Source organism: Hemitrygon akajei, chromosome 1 (assembly GCF_048418815.1).
Source record: "Hemitrygon akajei chromosome 1, sHemAka1.3, whole genome shotgun sequence".
NCBI classification, from domain to species: domain Eukaryota; kingdom Metazoa; phylum Chordata; class Chondrichthyes; order Myliobatiformes; family Dasyatidae; genus Hemitrygon; species Hemitrygon akajei.
In genome coordinates this window covers 179,677,636-179,700,335 of record NC_133124.1, presented here as the reverse complement: position 1 = coordinate 179,700,335, position 22,700 = coordinate 179,677,636, and the positions used below count along the sequence as shown (strand labels likewise).

General features: G+C 58.5%; 1 protein-coding gene across 1 annotated transcript in view; it reads right to left on the bottom strand.

The window, feature by feature from the left end:
• Window positions 1-22,700, bottom strand: part of LOC140732884 (potassium-transporting ATPase alpha chain 1-like) — a 52,131-nt gene that overhangs the window by 17,388 nt on the left and 12,043 nt on the right. The window contains 14 exon segments of the mRNA XM_073055545.1: window positions 1,712-1,880; window positions 2,745-2,895; window positions 3,499-3,635; window positions 4,202-4,336; window positions 4,338-4,378; window positions 5,268-5,460; window positions 5,586-5,720; window positions 6,752-6,861; window positions 7,412-7,610; window positions 16,172-16,440; window positions 16,846-16,963; window positions 17,794-17,928; window positions 19,048-19,161; window positions 22,450-22,653. Coding sequence (XP_072911646.1) covers window positions 1,712-1,880; window positions 2,745-2,895; window positions 3,499-3,635; window positions 4,202-4,336; window positions 4,338-4,378; window positions 5,268-5,460; window positions 5,586-5,720; window positions 6,752-6,861; window positions 7,412-7,610; window positions 16,172-16,440; window positions 16,846-16,963; window positions 17,794-17,928; window positions 19,048-19,161; window positions 22,450-22,653 — 2,110 coding nt within the window.

The window sequence follows — 22,700 nt, the reverse complement described above, 5'->3', positions numbered from 1 at the left end:
GTGTCTGACCCCGGGAGTGTGTGATGGGACGGTGTGGAGGGAGCTTCACTCTGTGTCTGACCCCGGGAGTGTGTGAGGGGACAGTGTGGAGGGAGCTTCACTCTGTGTCTGACCCCGGGAGTGTGTGAGGGGACGGTGTGGAGGGAGCTTCACTCTGTGTCTGACCCCGGGAGTGTGTGATGGGACGGTGTGGAGGGAGCTTCACTCTGTGTCTGATCCCGGGAGTGTGTGATGGGACGGTGTGGAGGGAGCTTCACTCTGTGTCTGACCCCGGGAGTGTGTGAGGGGACGGTGTGGAGGGAGCTTCACTCTGTGTCTGACCCCGGGAGTGTGTGATGGGACGGTGTGGAGGGAGATTCACTCTGTGTCTGACCCCGGGAGAGTGTAATGGGACGGTGTGGAGGGAGATTCACTCTGTGTCTGACCCCGGGAGTGTGTGATGTGATGGTGTGGAGGGAGCTTCACTCTGTGTCTGACCCCGGGAGTGTGTGATGTGATGGTGTGGAGGGAGCTTCACTCTGTGTCTGACCCTGGGAGTGTGTGAGGGGACGGTGTGGAGGGAGCTTCACTCTGTGTCTGACCCCGGGAGTGTGTGATGGGACGGTGTGGAGGGAGCTTCACTCTGTGTCTGACCCCGGGAGTGTGTGATGGGACGGTGTGGAGGGAGCTTCACTCTGTGTCTGACCCCGGGAGTGTGTGAGGGGACGGTGTGGAGGGAGCTTCACTCTGTGTCTGACCCCGGGAGTGTGTGATGGGACGGTGTGGAGGGAGCTTCACTCTGTGTCTGATCCCGGGAGTGTGTGATGGGACGGTGTGGAGGGAGCTTCACTCTGTGTCTGACCCCGGGAGTGTGTGAGGGGACGGTGTGGAGGGAGCTTCACTCTGTGTCTGACCCCGGGAGTGTGTGATGGGACGGTGTGGAGGGAGATTCACTCTGTGTCTGACCCCGGGAGAGTGTGATGGGACGGTGTGGAGGGAGATTCACTCTGTGTCTGACCCCGGGAGTGTGTGATGTGACGGTGTGGAGGGAGCTTCACTCTGTGTCTGACCCCGGGAGTGTGTGATGTGATGGTGTGGAGGGAGCTTCACTCTGTGTCTGACCCTGGGAGTGTGTGAGGGGACGGTGTGGAGGGAGCTTCACTCTGTGTCTGACCCCGGGAGTGTGTGATGGGACGGTGTGGAGGGAGCTTCACTCTGTGTCTGACCCCGGGAGTGTGTGATGGGACGGTGTGGAGGGAGCTTCACTCTGTGTCTGACCCCGGGAGTGTGTGAGGGGACGGTGTGGAGGGAGCTTCACTCTGTGTCTGACCCCGGGAGTGTGTGATGGGACGGTGTGGAGGGAGCTTCACTCTGTGTCTGATCCCGGGAGTGTGTGATGGGACGGTGTGGAGGGAGCTTCACTCTGTGTCTGACCCCGGGAGTGTGTGAGGGGACGGTGTGGAGGGAGCTTCACTCTGTGTCTGACCCCGGGAGTGTGTGAGGGGACGGTGTGGAGGGAGCTTCACTCTGTGTCTGACCCCGGGAGTGTGTGATGGGACGGTGTGGAGGGAGCTTCACTCTGTGTCTGACCCTGGGAGTGTGTGATGGGACGGTGTGGAGGGAGCTTCACTCTGTGTCTGACCCCGGGAGTGTGTGATGGGACGGTGTGGAGGGAGCTTCACTCTGTGCCTGACCCCGGGAGTGTGTGATGGGACAGAGTTTGCTCTCCCACCTTGCTCCACACCCGTGACGATGGAGGCGAAGTTGTCATCCAGGAGGATCATGTCAGCAGCATTTTTGGCTGCGTCCGAGCCGGCGATTCCCATTGCAATCCCGATATCTGCTTTCTTCAGCGCAGGAGAGTCGTTCACCCCGTCCCCGGTGACGGCCACGATGAATCCCTGCGTACCAGATGGACCAAAAGGGTTTGAGTTGCGAGGGGAGGCTCAGCCCAGTTGGTTCCCCCACCCCCTGGGGGGGGGGGAGAGACAGAGAGCCAAATACGGGCAAACGTGAAGGGGGAAACAGAGGGAGAGGGTGGGCCATGGTTCCCCGAATTGTGCATGCGCACACATCTTTTGCTGCTAGCGCACCAAGGAATTTAAACTGCGCACCCTCTACATCGTTGGCATGTAAAGTATATTTCACGATCGTACGCAATCACATTTCCTTTTCCTGTTTCTGACGCAGATGGTGTTGACAATTATTTTTCTGCAGATTTTAGACCTGGCCTATTTATACTGTTTTTATTGAAGAAATTATTCAGTGCGCACAAATTGTTGTCACTGGGCAAAAAGATTGCACAGCACAAGATGTTTGTGCACTCTGGTCATTTCAAATTAGAGGGAACATTGTTGGGGGGTTTGAGTGAGTGGGGGGAGATGGGGATGAGGGGGAGTAACGAGTGGGGAGAGGAGGGGGTGGGGCAGAGACGGGGGGAAGGAGTTAAAGAGGTACGAGAGGGAAGGAGGATGTGAGGAAGAGGAATTGGAATGGGGGGTTGTCACATAGACAGGGATGGGTGTAGGGATCGAAGCTGGTCACAGGTACAGGGAGGGGTGTAGGGACCAGAGGGGGTCATAGAGACGGGGAGCCGTGTAGGAGTCGGGGGTGGGGTTACAAGACAGGGAGGAGTGTAGGGACCAGAGGGGGGATGGGGGCTCACAGATACAAGGAGGGATGTAGGGACCGAAGGAGGGGAGGGTCACAGAGACAGGGAGGGCTGTAGGGTCCTGGGGGGGCGGGGCGGGGGAGGGGTCACTGACCAGTTTCTGACAGCTCTCCACGATAATCAGTTTCTGCTGGGGTGAGGTTCGAGCGAACACCATCTCAGGGTGAGTCCGCAGGATGTCCACCAATTCGTCCGAGGTCATGTCTTTCAGCTGACCGCCATTGATTACCGCCGCTCGTGCCTCCCTGCAGCCACAGAGACAGACACTCTTACCTCACGCTGACAATATGGCCGTTCTGCCCATCTCCACCTATTTCTGTTACCGTACGGGATAATTTCGCACTCAGACCACCTTTGGAATACGCAACACAACAGCTCTATTTCAGTAAAAAGGTTAAGGAGGTTCAGCTTGTTACCGAACACCAGCTCCAGCAGATGTCCTGCTGAAAGTGTCCTGACTGGTCACAGACGGTCTGGTGCGGCAATTCAAACACACAAGGACATAAGGTGCAGAGAGCGGTGGGCTCGGCCCCATACATCCCAGACACATCCCTCCCCACCATCGGTATTATCTACAGGAGGCGCTGCCTCGAGAAGGCATCAACGACCCCACCATCTGGGCCACGCCATCTTCTCACAGATCCCATCGGGCAGGAGGTACAGACGCCTGAAGTCCCACACCACCAGGTTCAGGAAGTTACTTCCCTTCAACCGTTCGGTTCCTGAACCTCCCGGCACAACCCTGATCTCCACCTCAGTATAAAAATAACGAGACCACTTTGCACTACAATAGACGTATACGTTTCACTTAATGGATTTTGGGGTCACAGATGGGGGGGCGGGGTTACCTCTGGTCGACCTGCTCCACAGGGATCCGTCTGCGAGCTGCGATGTCCTCCACGGTCTCACTGCCTTCGGAGATGATGCCCACACTGCAGGCGATGGCCTTGGCGGTGATGGGGTGGTCACCGGTCACCATGATCACCTGCACAGGACAGAGCGATGGAAACCTTCTCACAGGCTCTTCACTCCCACCCACTGTCAGCAAAGTCTGAGCCCCTGGATTAGATCCCAGCCTGTAACCCACATCCGGGGATCTGTTATTTTATATATAAACCCCCTGAACTCCTGGATTAGATCCCAGTCTGTACACACACCTGGAGAAATATTGTTCTTTAAATAAACCCCCTGAACCCCTGGATTAGATCCCAGCCTGTAACCCACATCTGGGGATATGTTGTTCTATATATAAACCCCTCTGGATTAGATCCCAGTCCATAACCCACTCCAGGGATCTGTTATTCTATATATAAACCCCCTGGATTAGATCCCAGCCTGTAACCCACATCTGGGGATATGTTATTCTATATATAAACCCCTGGATTAGGCCCCAGCCTGTAACCCACTTCCAGAGCTCTGTTATTCTACAATATAAACCCCTGGATTAGACCCTAGCTTGCAACCAACTGCTGGTTGTCTGCTACTCGATATATAACCACCTCCCCTGACAGCCCCCGACCCCCCCCCCCCCGGGCTTTCCTCCCCACTCACTCGGATCCCCGCGGTACGGCATTTCATCACGGCATCTGGGACGGTGGCTCTGGGGGGGTCAATCATCGATATCAGGCCGTCGAAGCAGAGCCCGCTGGTGGGGAAGTTCATCTCGTCCGTGTCGAAGGTGTAGTCACGGGGGGTACTCCTTCTCCGGCAGGTAAATATGGCAGAACCCTGGGGGGGGGGGGGGGCAGGAACACGGCGCACATGGGTGAGAACACGGGCCTCCCTGCCCCTGGGGTTTCACCCCGAAGGCTTCCCGCCTCATTCTGCTCCTCTTCCATTCCCCCTCTCAAAGTATGACAGGAAAGTTAACATGGTCCCTCTCCCTCCTCCCACTCCCTCTCCCTCTCCCCTCCACTCCCACTCTCTTTTCTCTGCTTATTTCCCTCTCACCGAGTTTCTCTGCCATATTCTCCCTCTTTTTCTCGCTCCCTGCCTCATTCTCTCTATTCCTGCCTCATCCCCTTCTCTCCTATCCCTCTCTCACTATCTCCCTTTCTCTCTGATTACCTATCTTACCACCTCTCTCTTATTTAACCCGTGTTTTTGTCTTTCCCTCCTCCTGCTTCACTGTTTAGCCCTCTCATTCATTCTCTCTCTCCCCCCTTCCCCTTTCATAGAGGGGGTGCAAGCAGAAGTACTATATTACAGGAAAATTGACACAGTGAATCATTGGTCACATTTACCCCCCCCCCCACACACACACATATTCTCTTGCTCTCGCTCCCTTTTTCTTTCCTTCTCTCTCCCCCCATCTCCTTCACACTCTCTCTCTCACACACTCACACACCTCCCTTCGCCATTCCTATATTACAGGAATATTATCAGATCGCCCCGCTGCCCTCTCTTTCACACCCCCCACACACTTTCTGCCTCTTTCTCTCTCCCCCCCCCCCACCCTCTTCCCATGACACCACCCCCTACCTTTCCCACTTGCCCCCACCCTGGGGTGGTCACCTAGCACCCTCTCTCCACAGCACCCCTCACGCAATGGGTGATGCCTAACTCCCCCCCCCCCCCCCCCCACATACACACTCTTCCACCCCTCCAGTGTGATTACCGAGCACCCGCTCGCCCAGCCCCCCCAGGTCGAGGTAGGCGGTCTGGAAGGCCTCCCTCCATTGCCCATCGAGGGGCAGCTCTTGCCCTTTGATCATGATGGTGCTGCAGCGCTCCAGGATCCGCTCCGGTGCCCCCTTCATCACCAGCAGGTAGCGCAAGTCCAGCGGGTCCTCCATCTCGTGGATCGACAGCTGGGGAGGCAAAGGCAGCTCGTTACAGCCCCTGCCGCTGCCCCAAGGGGGAAGTGTGCTGACAGAGCACCCAGTGGACTCGCGCACGACCTCTGACCTGCCCTCCACCCCCGCTGTGAACTCACCTGGAACTTGTTGGTGGAGTTGAAGGGGATCTCGTTGACCTTGCGGAACCGGTTGCGGTAGTCGCTCACGTTGCCGATGGTGAGCTCGGTAAACTTGAGCAGCGCCGTCTCCGAGGCGTCACCGATCACGACCCTCTGCACCGGGGGAGGTGGCGAGAGAGGGGGGGTCAGTCCAAAGGTCCGTGTGGGGGTGTCTGATTGCGACTGTCAGCATTAACGGGACAGGCGGCAAACACCAGCGTGACAGAGGGTCGCAAACGGGTGTGAAGGAGAGTGACCAAAGGTCTCCGCAGAGAGTGCGGGGGGGGGGGGCACGGGGCAGAGAGCGCGGGGGGGGCACGGGGCAGAGAGTGCGGGGGGGCACGGGGGGGGCGCGGGGCAGAGAGCGCGGGGGGGGCGCGGGGCAGAGAGTGCGGGGGGGCACGGGGGGGGCGCGGGGCAGAGAGCGCGGGGGGGGCGCGGGGCAGAGAGTGCGGGGAGGCACGGGGCAGAGAGTGCGGGGGGGGGGCACGGGGCAGAGAGTGCGGGGGGGCGCAGGGCAGAGAGTGCGGGGGGGGGCACGGGGCAGAGAGTGCGGGGGGGGCGCGGGGCAGAGAGTGCGGGGGGGGCACGGGGCAGAGAGTGCGGGGGGGGGCGCGGGGCAGAGAGTGCGGGGGGGGCGCGGGGCAGAGAGTGCGGGGGGGCACGGGGCAGAGAGTGCGGGGGGGGCGCGGGGCAGAGAGTGCGGGGGGGCACGGGGCAGAGAGTGCGGGGGGGGGCGCGGGGCAGAGAGTGCGGGGGGGGCGCGGGGCAGAGAGTGCGGGGGGGGCGCGGGGCAGAGAGCGCGAGGGGGCGCGGGGCAGAGAGCGCGGGGGGGGGGATGCGGGGCAGAGAGCGCGGGGGGGGAGGGAGGAAGTTAGCAGAGGGAGAGCAAGAACTAGAGAGTGTGAAAGGGGGAGAACAGGGTAAGAGGAGGGTCGTGGATCAGTGGTCGGAGTGGGCAGAGAGGGAGTGACCAAGGTGCAAGTTAAGAGAGTTCGAGATAATGAGTGCGTGGGACATTTTCGGTGTGTGCGTGGAATTGCCCCCAGTGATAGTAATTTTGTGAATGAGCAGAGAGTGTGAGTGGGCGAATGCCCGAAGATCAGATGCATGTGTCTGTCTCCCTCCCACACACACCCCCTCACCTTGGGGATGGGGATGCCTTCTTGGTTGGGGCGGAAGATGGCGCGGTTGCAGAGAGTGGCCACGCGTGACAGGGATCTCCACGTTTCCGAAGTCTGGTCAAAGCTCTGACCTGCGGGATAACAACTGTAAAAGAGAGTACACCGACCCCAGGGACCCTCTCCAATGCTTCCTCCCACAGCGCTCCCTCCTCACCGCCCCTCCCACAGCGCTCCCTCCTCACCGTCTCTCCCACAGAGCTCCCTCCTCACCACCCCGCCCACAGCTCTCCCTCCTCAACGTTCCTCCAACAGCGCTCCCTCCTCACCGCCCCTCCCACAGCGCTCCCTCCTCACCACCCCTCCTACAGCGCTCCCTCCTCACCACCCCTCCTACAGCGCTCCCTCCTCACCGCCCCTCCCACAGCGCTCCCTCCTCACCACCCCTCCCACAGCGCTCCCTCCTCACCGCCCTCCCCACAGCGCTCCCTCCTCACCGCCCCTCCCACAGCGATCCCTCCTAACCGCCCCTCCCACAGCGCTCCCTCCTCACCGCCCCTCCCACAGCGCTCCCTCCTAACCGCCCCTCCCACAGCGCTCCCTCCTCACCGCCCTCCTACAGCGCTCCCTCCTCACCGCCCCTCCCACAGTGATCCCTCCCCACAGCTCTCCCTCCCTCCTCACCTGACTGATCCTCTGTGGTGTCAGCAGAGTGGATGTGATTGTCAAACCACAGGTGAGAAACTGTCATCCGGTTCTGTGTCAGCGTCCCTGTTTTGTCTGAGCAGATTACAGAGGTCGATCCCAGTGTCTCCACTGCCTCCAGGTTCTTCACCACACAGTTCTTACGGGCTAATCGCTTGGCGGTCAGCGAAAGGCACACCTGCGGAAAGGCCAATTGCAGAATCCGGGGTCAGACACAGAGTGAAGCTCCCTCCACACCGTCCCATCACACACTCCCGGGGTCAGACACAGAGTGAATCTCCCTCCACACCGTCCCATCACACACTCCCGGGGTCAGACACAGAGTGAAGCTCCCTCCACACCTTTCCATCACACACTCCCGGGGTCAGACACGGAGTGAGGCTCCCTCCACACCGTCCCACCACACACTCCCGGGGTCAGACACAGAGTGAGGCTCCCTCCACACTGTCCCATCACACACTCCCGGGGTCAGACACAGAGTGAAACTCCCTTCACACTGTCCCATCACACACTCCCGGGGTCAGACACAGAGTGAAACTCCCTTCACACCGTCCCATCACACACTCCCGGGGTCAGACACAGAGTGAAGCTCCCTCCACACCGTCCCATTACACACTCCCGGGGTCAGACACAGAGTGAAACTCCCTTCACACCGTCCCATCACACAGTCCCGGGGTCAGACACAGAGTGAAGCTCCCTTCACACCGTCCCATCACACACTCCCGGGGTCAGACACAGAGTGAAGCTCCCTCCACACCGTCCCATCACACACTCCCGGGGTCAGACACAGAGTGAAACTCCCTTCTCACCGTCCCATCACACACTCCCGGGGTCAGACACAGAGTGAAGCTCACTCCACACCGTCCCATCACACACTCCCAGGGTCAGACACAGAGAGGAGCTGTTCTGATTGCGCTGGGAGAAATCGAGGAAAAACTGCTTTATGAAGGTCGTGATTTACTTGGAAATTGGTTTGAAGCGTCTCTTGAACATCTAAGTGAGCGGCTGGTTTAGTGTGGAAGCTTCGTTTGGAGTTTTTCTGCCAGTTTGGACGGGGTTCGTTGACGGCTGCGAACTGCGTAGCTCCCAGCTGTGGCCGCTGGCAACTCGCCGGGAATCCGGGTCGCTCTAAAAACCGGAGACAAACGCCGTTGTTCCCCCACTGACATCGGGACAACCTCCTTCCATCTTTATCGTCGGGATTCTCGTTCGGTGTAGGAGCCGAAACATCGTTTGAGCCGTCTCGACCTCTCACGGCCTGGAAGTTCTGCAGGACTAACGGAGCCTTTCCCGGCGTTGGAATTTCTGGCACTGAGCCAGCAAGGTACTGTCGAGTACAAACTTTTCCAGCCAGTTACTCAACTCGCTCCAAGACTTTATAACCAGCACCACCGTATCATTCTCGATTCGGACACAGAAGTAACTTGCCGGACCAGTCTACAGGGAGTCGCAGGCCTGCGGGGAGTTATGCCAAGGCGGCTGCCTCTCCAGCCTCGGACAAAGCCCTGTTTCGGACGGTGAAAGTTGAACGCGGGGTGCAATGTATTTTGCGAACTGGAACTACCCTGGAAAAGTGCGCGGAGGCTATGGAGGACTTGTTGGGGAAAGATGGTGTTTTGGCCACCGAGAAAGAGTTCGGGAAGGCAGTGTTTTACCTGAGGAATGATGAGTTGGTGCATCGGGCCCTCAGTAGAGGGATCACGGTGGAGAACATCTTTTTACAGATGGAGCTAGTGACAGCTCCCACACAACGCATCGTCCTCGGCCACGTAAAGCCTTTCATCCCCAACGAGGACCTGCTTCCCGCACTAGCCCGTTTGGGGCAAGTACGGTCAGAAATAACTGCCATCAGGCACAAGTTCAGGAGGCGCACCCTCCGTACCGTAATCTCTTTCCGGCGACAGGTATTCATGCAGCTGGAAAAGGAGGACGAAGTTGAGGGACGGTTTACTGTCCGGCACGAGGGGGTAGATTATCAGGTGTATTGGAGCTCTGAGCGCCCACGGTGCCATGCGTGCGGGGAGGTGGGGCACTTTCGGAGGGATTGTCCGAACACCCGAAAACCCAGGGAGTCCACTTCAGGAACTAGTGCCCCAGCTACCTCTGCCCCTGATCCCATTCCTGCTCCTACACCTGTGCCAGCCCCTGCTCCTGCCCCTGACCCTGTCTCTAACCCTGTCCCTGTTCCTACGTCTGTTCCAGTCACTGCTCCTACCCCTGTGGTTCAGGGGACTGGTCCTGAGGCTACGTGCAGGGAGGTTCAGGCAAGGGACGGGGTGGAGTCTGTGCGGGGAAGGAAAGGGAGGAAGAAATCCAAACACATGAAGAAGTCGGCCCCCGAGACCGCAGAGCTCACGCCCATTTGCCCTGAAGTGGAGCGGGAGGCTCGGGGAAGTGCACAGTCGGACGGGGTGATGGAAGCGGAGAGTAACGCTCCATCGGTGAATCCCGCACCTGTGTGCTCCTCCGGCTTGAAGAGGAGAAGGGATTGTTCCCCCAAGAGGGCAGGGAATGTAGATGCGGGGAAATCCCAGAAAGGGGTGGGAATCCGGGTGGAAGTTGTGTCTAACCCTGAATCCCCAGATGTAGCCACCAGTCCTGTGGTAGGTGGTGTGGTTGTGCAGGAAGCTAGTGCTGGGCCTGTTTGCACAACTAAAACAGACCTGGAGCCCTCCACCCAGGACTTAGCAGTAAGCGCCTCCCTGGAGGCAAGTGTATTAAACAGTATGAGCGGAGAGGAGACCAAGCTCTCTCACTGTCAGCATCAGGCTGCCGGTGAATCCATTGGACCAGAGCTGCTGGGGTCCCCTTCATGCCTGTCTCCTGGGGAGGGTGATATAACCTGCATGCCGACCCCATCAACTAATGGCCTGCAGGGAGTCCCTGGGGACTTTCCCTCCATCGTCGCAACTGTGGGTAAGACTGATGCGACGGTGGAGCGGGAAGGTTTGAGGGAGGTACCCGCTGTGCAGTGTGGGTTACAGGGGCAGCCACCTTATACACCACATGAGGAGGAAGATGGGGAATCTGTCTGCAGTGAGGGGTTGGAGGGAGATTCTATTGATAGTGAGACAATGGACATCCTCACCCCTCCGGAAAAAACCCCATTGATATCTGTGGAGGAGATCAGAGAGTTTATTCACTCCTCTGTGGGTGCAAAGCATCGGCCTAAACTCGCCTCGCTTCGCTGGCCTAGTGTGCCGAGGCTGGTGAAGTCCCTGCGAGTCATCCTCGGACGGAAGGGGAAGGGGAAAGGGAAGGGGAGGAAGAATGCTGTGTCAGGGAATGACAGACGGCAGCTGAAATCCTTCCTGGATGACCTGGTGATGGACATCAGGGTGAAAAGCAGCCTCGCTCCTTCGGGAGATGGTGGATCACAGGGTAGCGATGGTAGCAGTCGGGCCCGGAAGGCAAAGAATGCTCTTGGTTTTCTTCGGGATAGTGCGGCTGAGGGCGCCACCGCTCTCAGTGGGAAGGGGACCGGTGCTGAGGCCTAGTGTGCTCCCGACATAAAACTTACCATAGCTAGTCTAAATGTAAACGGTAGCAGGGGCTCTCTCCGCAGATATAACAATCTCTCAGTCCTCAGGGATGGGAGATACGCGGTGAGTTTCCTGCAGGAAACCCATACCACCCCGGGGGACGAGTCCGCTTGGCTCCTGGAGTGGCAGGGCGGGGTCTACATGAGTCACCTCAGCTCCAACTCTAGCGGGGTGGCGATCCTGTTGGCCCCAACCTTCCGGCCAGAAATCGTAGGAGTCCAAGATGTTGTGCCCGGCCGTCTGCTCCACCTGGCTGTGCGCCTCGATGGAGTACCGCTGCATTTTATCAACGTGCATGCTCCGAGGCGCGGGGTGATGCAGACGCGCCTATTCTGTCAGCTGTCCACCTTGCTGAGTTCCATCGATCCTGGGGACTGCGTCATCCTCGGGGGAGACTTCAACTGTACCCTCGAGGTGGAGGACCGCTCGGGCCTCCAACGCGACCCAGCATCGGCGAAAAGGTTAAAGGAGCTAGTCGGCTCCTTTGACTTGGTGGACAGCTGGCGGAATCTTCACCCCGACTCTAGCGCCTTCTCCAGAAGATCTAGAGAGGGGGGTTCCCGGATAGACCGCCTGTATATCTCTCGGGCTTATGTCTCCCGCGTGTCGGCGTCCTCCATGCGGCCGGTGTCGTGCTCGGATCATCACCTTGTGTGGATGGAATTTACTCCTCTGCACCCTCGGGTGGGATCCGGGTATTGGCACTTTAACAACCGGCTGCTGGAGGAGAGCCGATTCTGGGATTCATTCCGAGCGTTCTGGGCCACCTGGAGAGAGAGACGGAGAGAGTTCAGCTCCCTACGGCTGTGGTGGGATGTGGGCAAGGCCCAGATCCGGTTTTTATGTCGGGAGTACACTAGGGGGTCGACAAAGAGGCGGGGCTCTGAGATTGAGCGGCTTGAGAGAGCGTTGCTTGACCTTGAGTTCCGTCTTGGTCCGACCGGTGGAGACCATCAAATGTGGCAGGAATACCAGGAGAAGAAGGACGCACTCAGGCATCTGCAGCTTCAGCAGTCCCGAGGTGCATATGTGAGGTCGCGGATCCAAATGCTGCAAGATTTGGACCGCGGCTCACCCTTCTTCTACTCGTTGGAGAAGTGGCGGGAAGTTCAGAAGCAGCTGGTGGAGCTACTGGCTGCTGATGGCTCCTCCATCACGGATCCTGACGAAATTATCAAAGAAGTCCGCACTTTCTATCGGTCCTTATTCTCACCAGATCCGTCAAATGCAGGGGCGTGCAGTGAGGTCTGGGAGGATTTAGCAAAGGTCAGCCCAGAAGACGCAGCGCGTCTGGACGCTCCCCTGACTCGGGAGGAGCTGTCTACTGCCCTTCGGCAACTCCGGAGGGGTAAATCCCCTGGCTTAGATGGTCTGAGTGTAGAGTTTTATCAGGCTTTTTGGGATGTCCTGGGGGTCGATTACAGCCTTGTTCTAGGGGAGAGCCTAGCCACCGGGGAAATGCCCCTCTCATGGCGGAGAGCTGTTGTGGTCCTGCTGCCCAAGAAGGGAGATCTCCGCCTGCTAAAGAACTGGCGTCCGGTCTCCCTCTTGTGCGCGGACTACAAGATCTTCGCCCGGGCAATGGCCAACCGTCTTGGTTCAGTACTGAGACAGGTGACTCACCCTGACCAATCTTACACGGTCCCGGGCCGCTCCATCCAGGACAATGTCCACCTAGTACGGGACCTGATCCACCTGCAGCAGGAGACTGGGTCCTGGGCAGCGTTTCTTTCTCTTGACCAGGAGAAGGCGTTTGACCGGGTAGACCACAGTTTCCTGGTGGGCGCTCTGCAGGCCTTTGGGCTCGGACCACATTTTGTGGCCCGAGTTCGGCTCCTATACTCTGCCGTGGAGTGCCTTGTTAAGGTCAATGGATCACTGGCAGCGCCCATTCCCTTCAGGAGAGGAGTACGTCAGGGATGCCCCATGTCCGGTCAATTGTACGCGATCTGTGTCGAGCCATTCCTGAGCCTCCTACGGCGAAGGCTGACAGGTTTGGTTCTGCGTGAACCGGACATGGAGGTCGTCCTGTCGGCCTACGCCGATGATGTACTCCTCATGATGACAGATCCCAATGACCTGCGGAGGATGCGCGAGTGCCAAGAAGTTTTCTCGGCAGCATCCTCCGCTAGGATAAACTGGGCGAAATGTTCCGGACTCCTAGTGGGTCAGTGGCAGGTGGACTCCCTGCCGGAGGAGATGAGAGCTTTTGAGTGGAGCACTAGACGTCTCCTCTATCTGGGAGTCTACCTGAGTCCTTCTGGGGAGACCTGGCTGGCGAACTGGCAGGACCTGGAGACGAAAGTCATGGCCCGGCTGGGGCGCTGGTCAGGCCTTCTCAGGGTACTTTCCTATCGAGGCAGGGTGGTGGTCATAAACCAGCTGGTGGCCTCCATGTTGTGGTATCGGATGGTCACCTTGGCCCCTCCTGCCCCGTTTGTTGCGAGAATGCAGAGGAAGTTAGTGGACTTCTTCTGGGGCAACAGGAAACACTGGGTCTCTGCAGCGGTCTTGAGTCTCCCAGTGGGAGAGGGCGGACAGTCGCTTGTGTGCGTTCGAACGCGACTGGCGGCTCTCCGCCTCAGGACTCTGCAGAGATTCCTGGACGCCGAGCACCCTCCCAGGTGGCACGTGTTGGCGACTTTCTTCCTCCGGAGGGGCTGCTGTCTTCACGAAGACATGCGGCTACCACCGGCGGGCGTCAGCCGTACTGCTTTGCGGAGTCTGCCCGGCTTCTATCAGGACCTACTGAGAGTCTGGAACATGGTCGCCTCAGGCCGGGAATCCCCTCCTCAGGCGGAGGGCGGGGTCCTGGCCGACCCTTGCCCTACCTCAGTGGATGTCAGTACGGCTCAGTTGTGTGGACCGACTCAGGCCGAGCTGCTTGTCGGGCCCAGACCCCGCAATCTTCTCCGGGAGCCGTGTCCACACAACTTGAGCCGTCTCTCATCGATACCCACAGTCCCATTCAGGGATGCAAGTAGGAGGTATTTGTATGGGCTGCTGCTCCACACCCTCCACTTCCTTGCCCTTGTCCACCGTCCCGACACGCCATGGCGGTCGGTCTTTCCACCCGGAGGTGAGGCGGGTCCCCACTGGAAGTCCCTTTAGGAGGGGGTTCTTCCCATGCACCTGGGGATCTCGGCTGGAGGGTGCTGCATAGAGCGGTGCCCTGCAATAAGTTTTTTAGTTTGTACATGGATCTCCCACCCGCATGCCACTTCTGCGGGCTGGAGGAGACCGTGTACCACATGTACATGGAGTGTGTGAGGCTGCAGCCTCTTTTTGCGTATTTGCGTGGGCTGCTTCTCGCCTTCTGGCTGCATTTTAGCCCCACCCTGTTTATATATGGTCATCCAGTAAGGAAGGGGGCATGGAGGGATGAGGATGTCCTAGTCAACTTGCTCCTGGGGCTGGCGAAATCCGCCATCCGAGGGTCTTGGAAACGGGTGGCGGGAGGATCTCCCCGGGCAGACACGCTGGCAATGTTCGTGCCCGGGTAAATATTGAAAAGGAACACGCGCAGTCCACGGCGACCTTAGAGGAGTTTCGAGACCGTTGGGCTCCGCGGGGTGTAAATGCCATCGTGGATAGAGATGGCAACATTTTGGTTTAATGTCTGTTGTCTAGTTGTAGTGAAGTAATTGTGTTTGCCACTGTTTTGTATATTTTGTATAGCACCGATATTTGTAATAAAGGATTTTGTAAATTAAAAGAAAAAGGGGTCAGACACAGAGTGAAGCTCCCTCCACACCGTCCCATCACACACTCCCGGGGTCAGACACAGAGTGAAGCTCCCTCCACACCGTCCCATCACACACTCCCGGGGTCAGGCACAGAGTGAAGCTCCCTCCACTCCGTCCCATCACACACTCCCGGGGTCAGACACAGAGTGAAGCTCCCTCCACACCGTCCCATCACACACTCCCGGGGTCAGACACAGAGTGAAGCTCCCTCCACACTGTCCCATCACACACTCCCGGGGTCAGACACAGAGTGAAGCTCCCTCCACACCGTCCCATCACACACTCCCGGGGTCAGACACAGAGTGAAGCTCCCTCCACACCGTCCCATCACACACTCCCGGGGTCAGACACAGAGTGAATCTCCCTCCACACCGTCCCATCACACACTCCCGGGGTCAGACACAGAGTGAAGCTCCCTCCACACCGTCCCATCACACACTCCCGGGGTCAGGCACAGAGTGAAGCTCCCTCCACACCGTCCCATCACACACTCCCGGGGTCAGACACAGAGTGAATCTCCCTCCACACCGTCCCATCACACACTCCCGGGGTCAGACACAGAGTGAAGCTCCCTCCACACCGTCCCATCACACACTCCCGGGGTCAGGCACAGAGTGAAGCTCCCTCCACTCCGTCCCATCACACACTCCCGGGGTCAGACACAGAGTGAAGCTCCCTCCACTCCGTCCCATCACACACTCCCGGGGTCAGGCACAGAGTGAAGCTCCCTCCACTCCGTCCCATCACACACTCCCGGGGTCAGGCACAGAGTGAAGCTCCCTCCACTCCGTCCCATCACACACTCCCGGGGTCAGACACAGAGTGAAGCTCCCTCCACACCGTCCCATCACACACTCCCAGGGTCAGTCACAGAGTGAAACTCCCTCCACACCGTCCCATCACACACTCCCGGGGTCAGACACAGAGTGAAGCTCCCTCCACACCGTCCCATCACACACTCCCGGGGTCAGACACAGAGTGAATCTCCCTCCACACCGTCCCATCACACACTCCCGGGGTCAGACACAGAGTGAAACTCCCTCCACACCATCCCATCACACACTCCCGGGGTCAGACACAGAGTGAAACTCCCTCCACACCGTCCCATCACACACTCCCGGGGTCAGACACAGAGTGAAGCTCCCTCCACACCGTCCCATCACACACTCCCGGGGTCAGACACAGAGTGAAACTCCCTGCACACCGTCCCATCACACACTCCCGGGGTCAGACACAGAGTGAAGCTCCCTCCACACCGTCCCATCACACACTCCCGGGGTCAGACACAGAGTGAACCTCCCTCCACACCGTCCCGTCACACAGTCCCGGGGTCAGGCACAGAGTGAAACTCCCTCCACACCGTCCCATCACACACTCCCGGGGTCAGACACAGAGTGAAGCTCCCTCCACACCGTCCCATCACACACTTCCGGGACCTGGTCAGGCCTCACCGTGACGGTTGCCAGGAGCCCCTCGGGGACGTAGGCCACCACAATGGCCATGAAGAAGATCATGGCCTCCAGGAACTGGTAGCCGATGACCATGGCAACACAGAAGAACGTGGCGCCGAAGAAAATGGCCAGGCCGGCGATGATGTCGACAAAGTGCTCGATCTCGATGGCGATGGGGGTCTTCTCGTTCCCAACGCCCGAGGCCAGGCTGGCGATGCGGCCGATGATGGTGCGGTCCCCTGTGTTAATGACGATGCCCGTGCCGACTCCTGAGGGAGCACGGAGGAGAGGTTAGAGGGGGGAGGGGAAGAGTTGGAACAGAAGGGGAGAGGCAGGGAGGGATGGAGAGATATAGGGGAGGGTGAGGGTGAGAGTGCAAAAGCATGAGGGCGGGAGAAGCAGGGGCAAGTGATAAGCAGAAGGAGGGGATTTTGTGAAGGTATGGGGATGATGAAGGGGTAGGAGGATGGAGATGAGGAAACATGTGCGGACGGGGAGGGCGAGGTGGTGAGGGAAGGACGGAGGGTATAGAGGGAGAAGGAGTGATGGAGAGATTGATGAAGGAGAGTGGGACAGACTGAGTGCAGTGGTATGGAGAGAAAAAGGGCCGTAGATCTCTTGGGGAGGGAGATGGCAGGGTGGAGGAGGGAGGGGTAGGGTTGGGGTGGCTCTACCTTCCAGACAGGTGGTGGAGAAGAAGGCGATGTTTTTGGTCTCCAGCGGGTTACTATGGGTGCATTCTGGTCCCTTGGTCACCGGCTCCGACTCCCCGGTCAGCGAGGAGTTGTCCACCTGTGGACGGAAGGGGTTGCAGAGAGATGCTACTTTTGTTCCCGAACTTCCAAATCCCTTCCAACCCCTGAACCCTGACCCCAATCTGGACACTGACCTTTGACACCCAATCTCCAAACTCTGGTCCCCAAGCTCCCAACCTTTGGGACCTTACTCCACCCTGACCCCTGGTCCCCAGTCCCAGATCTCTGACCCTTACTCTCTCAATATCTCCCCAACTTCCAAATCCTGACCTCCAATCTCCAACGCCCATCCACTGGGCTCTAACCCAACCAAAGCCTGAACTCTGAACCCTGATTCCCCAACCCCTGACCTTTGATAGCCAGCCTACGTATTCTGACACCACTTCCCCGAGGCCTAATCTCCTGCCCCTGCCGTCCAAGTGTTAGTCCCAAACTCTTTCCCGAGCCCTGACCTCTGAACTGTGACCTACTAAGCATGAACTCTGACCCCCAACCTCCAAGCCCCAAACTTTGAGCGCTATTTAAACCACTGCCTGTGGATCTCTGACCCTTCCCCCAACCCAGGCCCAAATACTAACCTCCCATTTACAAACACTGATCCCAAATTTCCCTCACAATCTGACCTCACCCCAATTAAACCATGGTGCTGAACTCCCATCCCTTGGGCCTTTCCCCAGGCGTTGACCTACCACGCCTGATCACTGACCACACCCCCACAACCCTGACCTCTGACCCTCAAACAAGCCCTGATCTCCAAACCACAACCCCTGGGTCCTTGACTGACACCAAACCCTCGTTCTCCACCCCCATCTCGGCCCTCGCCGACCACTGCCAGCCCGGCCCGCCACCTCTCATCGCCCCACCCACCTTGCAGCCCATGGCGGTTATGACCCTGATGTCGGCGGGAACTCGGTCGCCCCCCTTGATCTCCACGAGGTCTCCCACCACGAGCAGGTTGGCGTTCATCTGGAACTTCTCCCCGTTCCGAATCACTGTCGCTTGCTGAGCAGGGGAGAAGACACAGCGGAGGTTCGGTTCACCCTGGCCGGCTTATGTCCCTCCCCCAGCCCCGGGAGCGGTAACCGTGGAACAGGGGTCCAGCTCACCTGCAGCAGAGAGGGGAGGGGTGGCGGGGGCTCAACCGACAGGAATGGGCAAAGTCAGAGACCTGTCCCCCAGTGAGGGAGGGAGTGAGTGTGTGTGTCTGGGTCCTCCCACGAGGGAGAGGAAGAGGGAGCTATAAGGAAGTGCAAGATCAGACCCGAGGACCTGGAGGATGTTGCTGCTGACCGTGACACTTGGCGACAGTTGTGTAGGGACGGGGTTCGTACTCTGGGGATGGAAGGACCAACCAGAAGACAGCGGAAGAGAGCCGGGAGAAATGCCGCCATGGTTGCCATCACTACCACATATACACGTCCCACCCGAAATAGAGCTTGTGGGTCCAAGATAGGACTGTATAGTCAAAGATCTCAAGTCAACTTTTATTGTCATTTCGACCATAACTGCTGGTACAGTGCATAGTAAAAATGAGACAACGTTTTTCAGGACCATGGTGTTGCATGACACAGTACAAAAACTAGACTGAACTACGTAAAAAACAACACAGAAAAACTACAGAGCTACCCAGGACTGCATAAAGTGCACAAAACAGTGCAGGCATTACAATAAATAATAAACAGGACAATAGGGCAGTAAGGTGTCAGTCCAGGCTCTGGGTATTGAGGGGTCTGATAGCTTGGGGGAAGAAACTGTTACATAGTCTGGTCGTGAGAGCCCGAATGCTTCGGAGCCTTTTCACAGACGGCAGGAGGGAGAAGAGTTTGTATGAGGGGTGCGTGGGGTCCTTCGTAATGCTGTTTGCTTTGTAGATGCACCATTAAAGGAGTGGACGTCGCCATCATTTCAATGGACAACACAAGAAGGTATGTGTGTGTGTGTCCCTCAACGAGGGTCAGTGTGTCTCTGACATTATTGGTGCAGAGGAGAAATGTTTGAGGCCCTGCAGAAGAAGGAGATGGAGAGAGGAGAGAGGGGAAAGAGGTCACAGAGGAACGGAGAGGGACAGGGGGAGCGACGGGCAACTGTCTCCTCATCCGGTGATCTCTGCTCTTCCCATACCTGGGGCACGAGGTTCTTGAAGCTGGCGATGATGTTGGTGCTCTTGAACTCCTGGTAATAACCGAAGCAGCCCGTCACCACCACCACGGCGATGAGGGTCACGGCCAGGTACAGCTGTCACAGAGGAGGGCAGATTCCGTCAGCATGGCTGCTCTCCCTCCTACCCAACACCAGCCCTCTCTCCTTCCTCACTCATCCCACGCTGACTGGCTTGGGCCTCCCTCACTTCTCCCCAAGCCCATTATTGGTTCAGGAAGTTCAGCTTGTCACCCAACACTTAATGACTGTACAGGCGTGCTGTCGAAAGTGTCCGGACTGGTTACATCTCAGTCTGATGTGACAATTCAAGTGTACAGGAATGCGAGAAGCTGCAGAGAGCGGTGCACTCAGCCCAACACCACGGGTACATCCCTCCCCTCGCACTCAGCCCATCACCACGGGTACATCCCTCCTCTCGCACTCAGCCCAACACCACGGGTACATCCCTCCCCTCGCACTCAGCCCATCACCACGGGTACATCCCTCCCCTCGCACTCAGCCCAACACCACGGGTACATCCCTCCCCTCGCACTCAGCCCATCACCACGGGTACATCCCTCCTCTCGCACTCAGCCCAACACCACGGGTACATCCCTCCCCTCGCACTGTGCACTCAGCCCAACACCACGGGTGCATCCCTCCTCTCGCACTGTGCACTCAGCCCATCACCACGGGTACATCCCTCCCCTCGCACTGTGCACTCAGCCCAACACCACGGGTACATCCCTCCCCTCGCACTCAGCCCAACACCACGGGTACATCCCTCCCCTCGCACTCAGCCCAACACCACGGGTACATCCCTCCCCTCGCACTCAGCCCAACACCACGGGTACATCCCTCCCCTCGCACTCAGCCCAACACCACGGGTACATCCCTCCCCTCGCACTGTGCACTCAGCCCAACACCACGGGTACATCCCTCCTCTCGCACTCAGCCCATCACCACGGGTACATCCCTCCCCTCGCAATCAGCCCAACACCACGGGTACATCCCTCCCCTCGCACTCAGCCCATCACCACGGGTACATCCCTCCCCTCGCACTCAGCCCAACACCACGGGTACATCCCTCCCCTCGCACTGTGCACTCAGCCCAACACCACGGGTACATCCATCCCCTCGCACTCAGCCCAACACCACGGGTACATCCCTCCTCTCGCACTCAGCCCAACACCACGGGTACATCCCTCCCCTCGCAATCAGCCCAACACCACGGGTACATCCCTCCCCTCGCACTGTGCACTCAGCCCATCACCACGGGTACATCCCTCCCCTCGCACTCAGCCCATCACCACGGGTACATCCCTCCCCTCGCACTCAGCCCAACACCACGGGTACATCCCTCCCCTCGCACTCAGCCCAACACCACGGGTACATCCCTCCCCTCGCACTCAGCCCAACACCACGGGTACATCCCTCCCCTCGCACTCAGCCCATCACCACGGGTACATCCCTCCCCTCGCACTCAGCCCAACACCACGGGTACATCCCTCCCCTCGCACTCAGCCCAACACCACGGGTACATCCCTCCCCTCGCACTCAGCCCATCACCACGGGTACATCCCTCCCCTCGCACTCAGCCCATCACCACGGGTACATCCCTCCCCTCGCACTCAGCCCAACACCACGGGTACATCCCTCCCCTCGCACTCAGCCCATCACCACGGGTACATCCCTCCCCTCGCACTGTGCACTCAGCCCAACACCACGGGTACATCCCTCCCCTCGCACTCAGCCCAACACCACGGGTACATCCCTCCCCTCGCACTCAGCCCAACACCACGGGTACATCCCTCCCCTCGCACTCAGCCCAACACCACGGGTACATCCCTCCCCTCGCACTCAGCCCAACACCACGGGTACATCCCTCCCCTCGCACTCAGCCCATCACCACGGGTACATCCCTCCCCTCGCACTCAGCCCAACACCACGGGTACATCCCTCCCCTCGCACTCAGCCCAACACCACGGGTACATCCCTCCCCTCGCACTCAGCCCATCACCACGGGTACATCCCTCCCCTCGCACTCAGCCCAACACCACGGGTACATCCCTCCCCTCGCACTCAGCCCATCACCACGGGTACATCCCTCCCCTCGCACTCAGCCCATCACCACGGGTACATCCCTCCCCTCGCACTCAGCCCAACACCACGGGTACATCCCTCCCCACCATCGGTAGCACCTGCAGGAGACACGGTTCAAGGGGGGAACATTCATCATCAAAAACCACGCCATCTTCTGACAGCCCCCATCAGGCAGGAGGTACAGAAGCCTGAAGTCCAACACCTCCAGGTTCAGGAACAGCTACCTCCCTTCATCTGTGTGGTTCCTGAACCACCCGGCACAGCCCGAATCGCTTCCTCAGTAAACAGCACGAGACCACTTTGCACTGGAATGGACTTCGACTTTGGTTCTAATTGTGTCCTTTCTTGTAAAATTGGGGCATGATTAATGTTTAATTCATCTGACACCAAGAGATTGTAGAGTTGTGGTCACAGCTCAGCACATTACAGAAACCAGCCCGTCCCCACAGACTCTGTCTACACTTCCTCCTGTCTCGGTGAAGCAGCCAGCACAATCAGAATCTCCACCCAGCCTGGGCAGTCTCTCCCCCATCGGGCAGAAAATTCAGGCTCAAGGACAGCTTCTACCCCGCTGTTATCGGACTGTTGAATGGCCTGCTGGTACGAGAAGTTGATCTGCCTCGTTGTGACCATTCACCTTGTTGTCTGCCTGCACTGCACTTTCTCTGTAGCTGCTACACTTTATTCTGCATTCTGTTATTGTTTTCCCTTGTTCTGCCCCAATGCGCTGTGTAACGGTCTGATCTGTATGGACAGCGCGCAAACACAAGATGTTCACTGTCTCTGTCAAGAAACCAATCCACCACAAATCGATTTGACCTATCTCGTGGATGCTGGGTATCTGATGCCCTGCGCCTGTGATGCCGCTGCAAGTTTTTCACTCCACCAGCGCACGCACGGACTTGTGCGTCTGACAATAAACTCCACTTGCACTTTGTGGTTGAGCCTCACCCTTTCTCGCAGTGCCCAACCCTCACTTTTCCTCTGCCTCCTTCCTGCACATTTCCATCCCTCAGTCCCTCCTCCCTCAGCCACCCTCACTCCCCTTCTACCTCCTTCACCCTCTATCAACCCTTCCCTCACCCCTCCCTCCCTCTGTCCACCTTCATACCTCCCTTCCCTCTCTCTTGCTCTCCCTTCAACATTCTTTCCCTCTCACCTTGCTCCCTACCTCCCTTGCTTACTTCCTCCTCTCCCTCTCTCCTCTCTCTTTCCCCACCACCTTCACTTCCTCCCTCCGTCCCTGATCATTCCCTCACTGCCCCTCTCCCTCCCACTCACGTCGTCGTATCCGGAGAGGTTGCCCCTGCCCGTCTCGATGCCGAAGGCGATGAAGCAGATGACGGAGGCGACCCACATCAGGCACTGGAGCCCGCCGGCCAGCTGCCGGGCGAACTTCACGTACTCCGGGGTGCCCTTGGGCGGCTTCAACTCGTTCAGCCCGTCACGCAACAGCACCTCCTCCGCCTTGGCGTTGCTCAGCCCCTGGGGGAGGAACAGACCGGTCAGGCGCTCGTCCTGTCTCCCAGCAG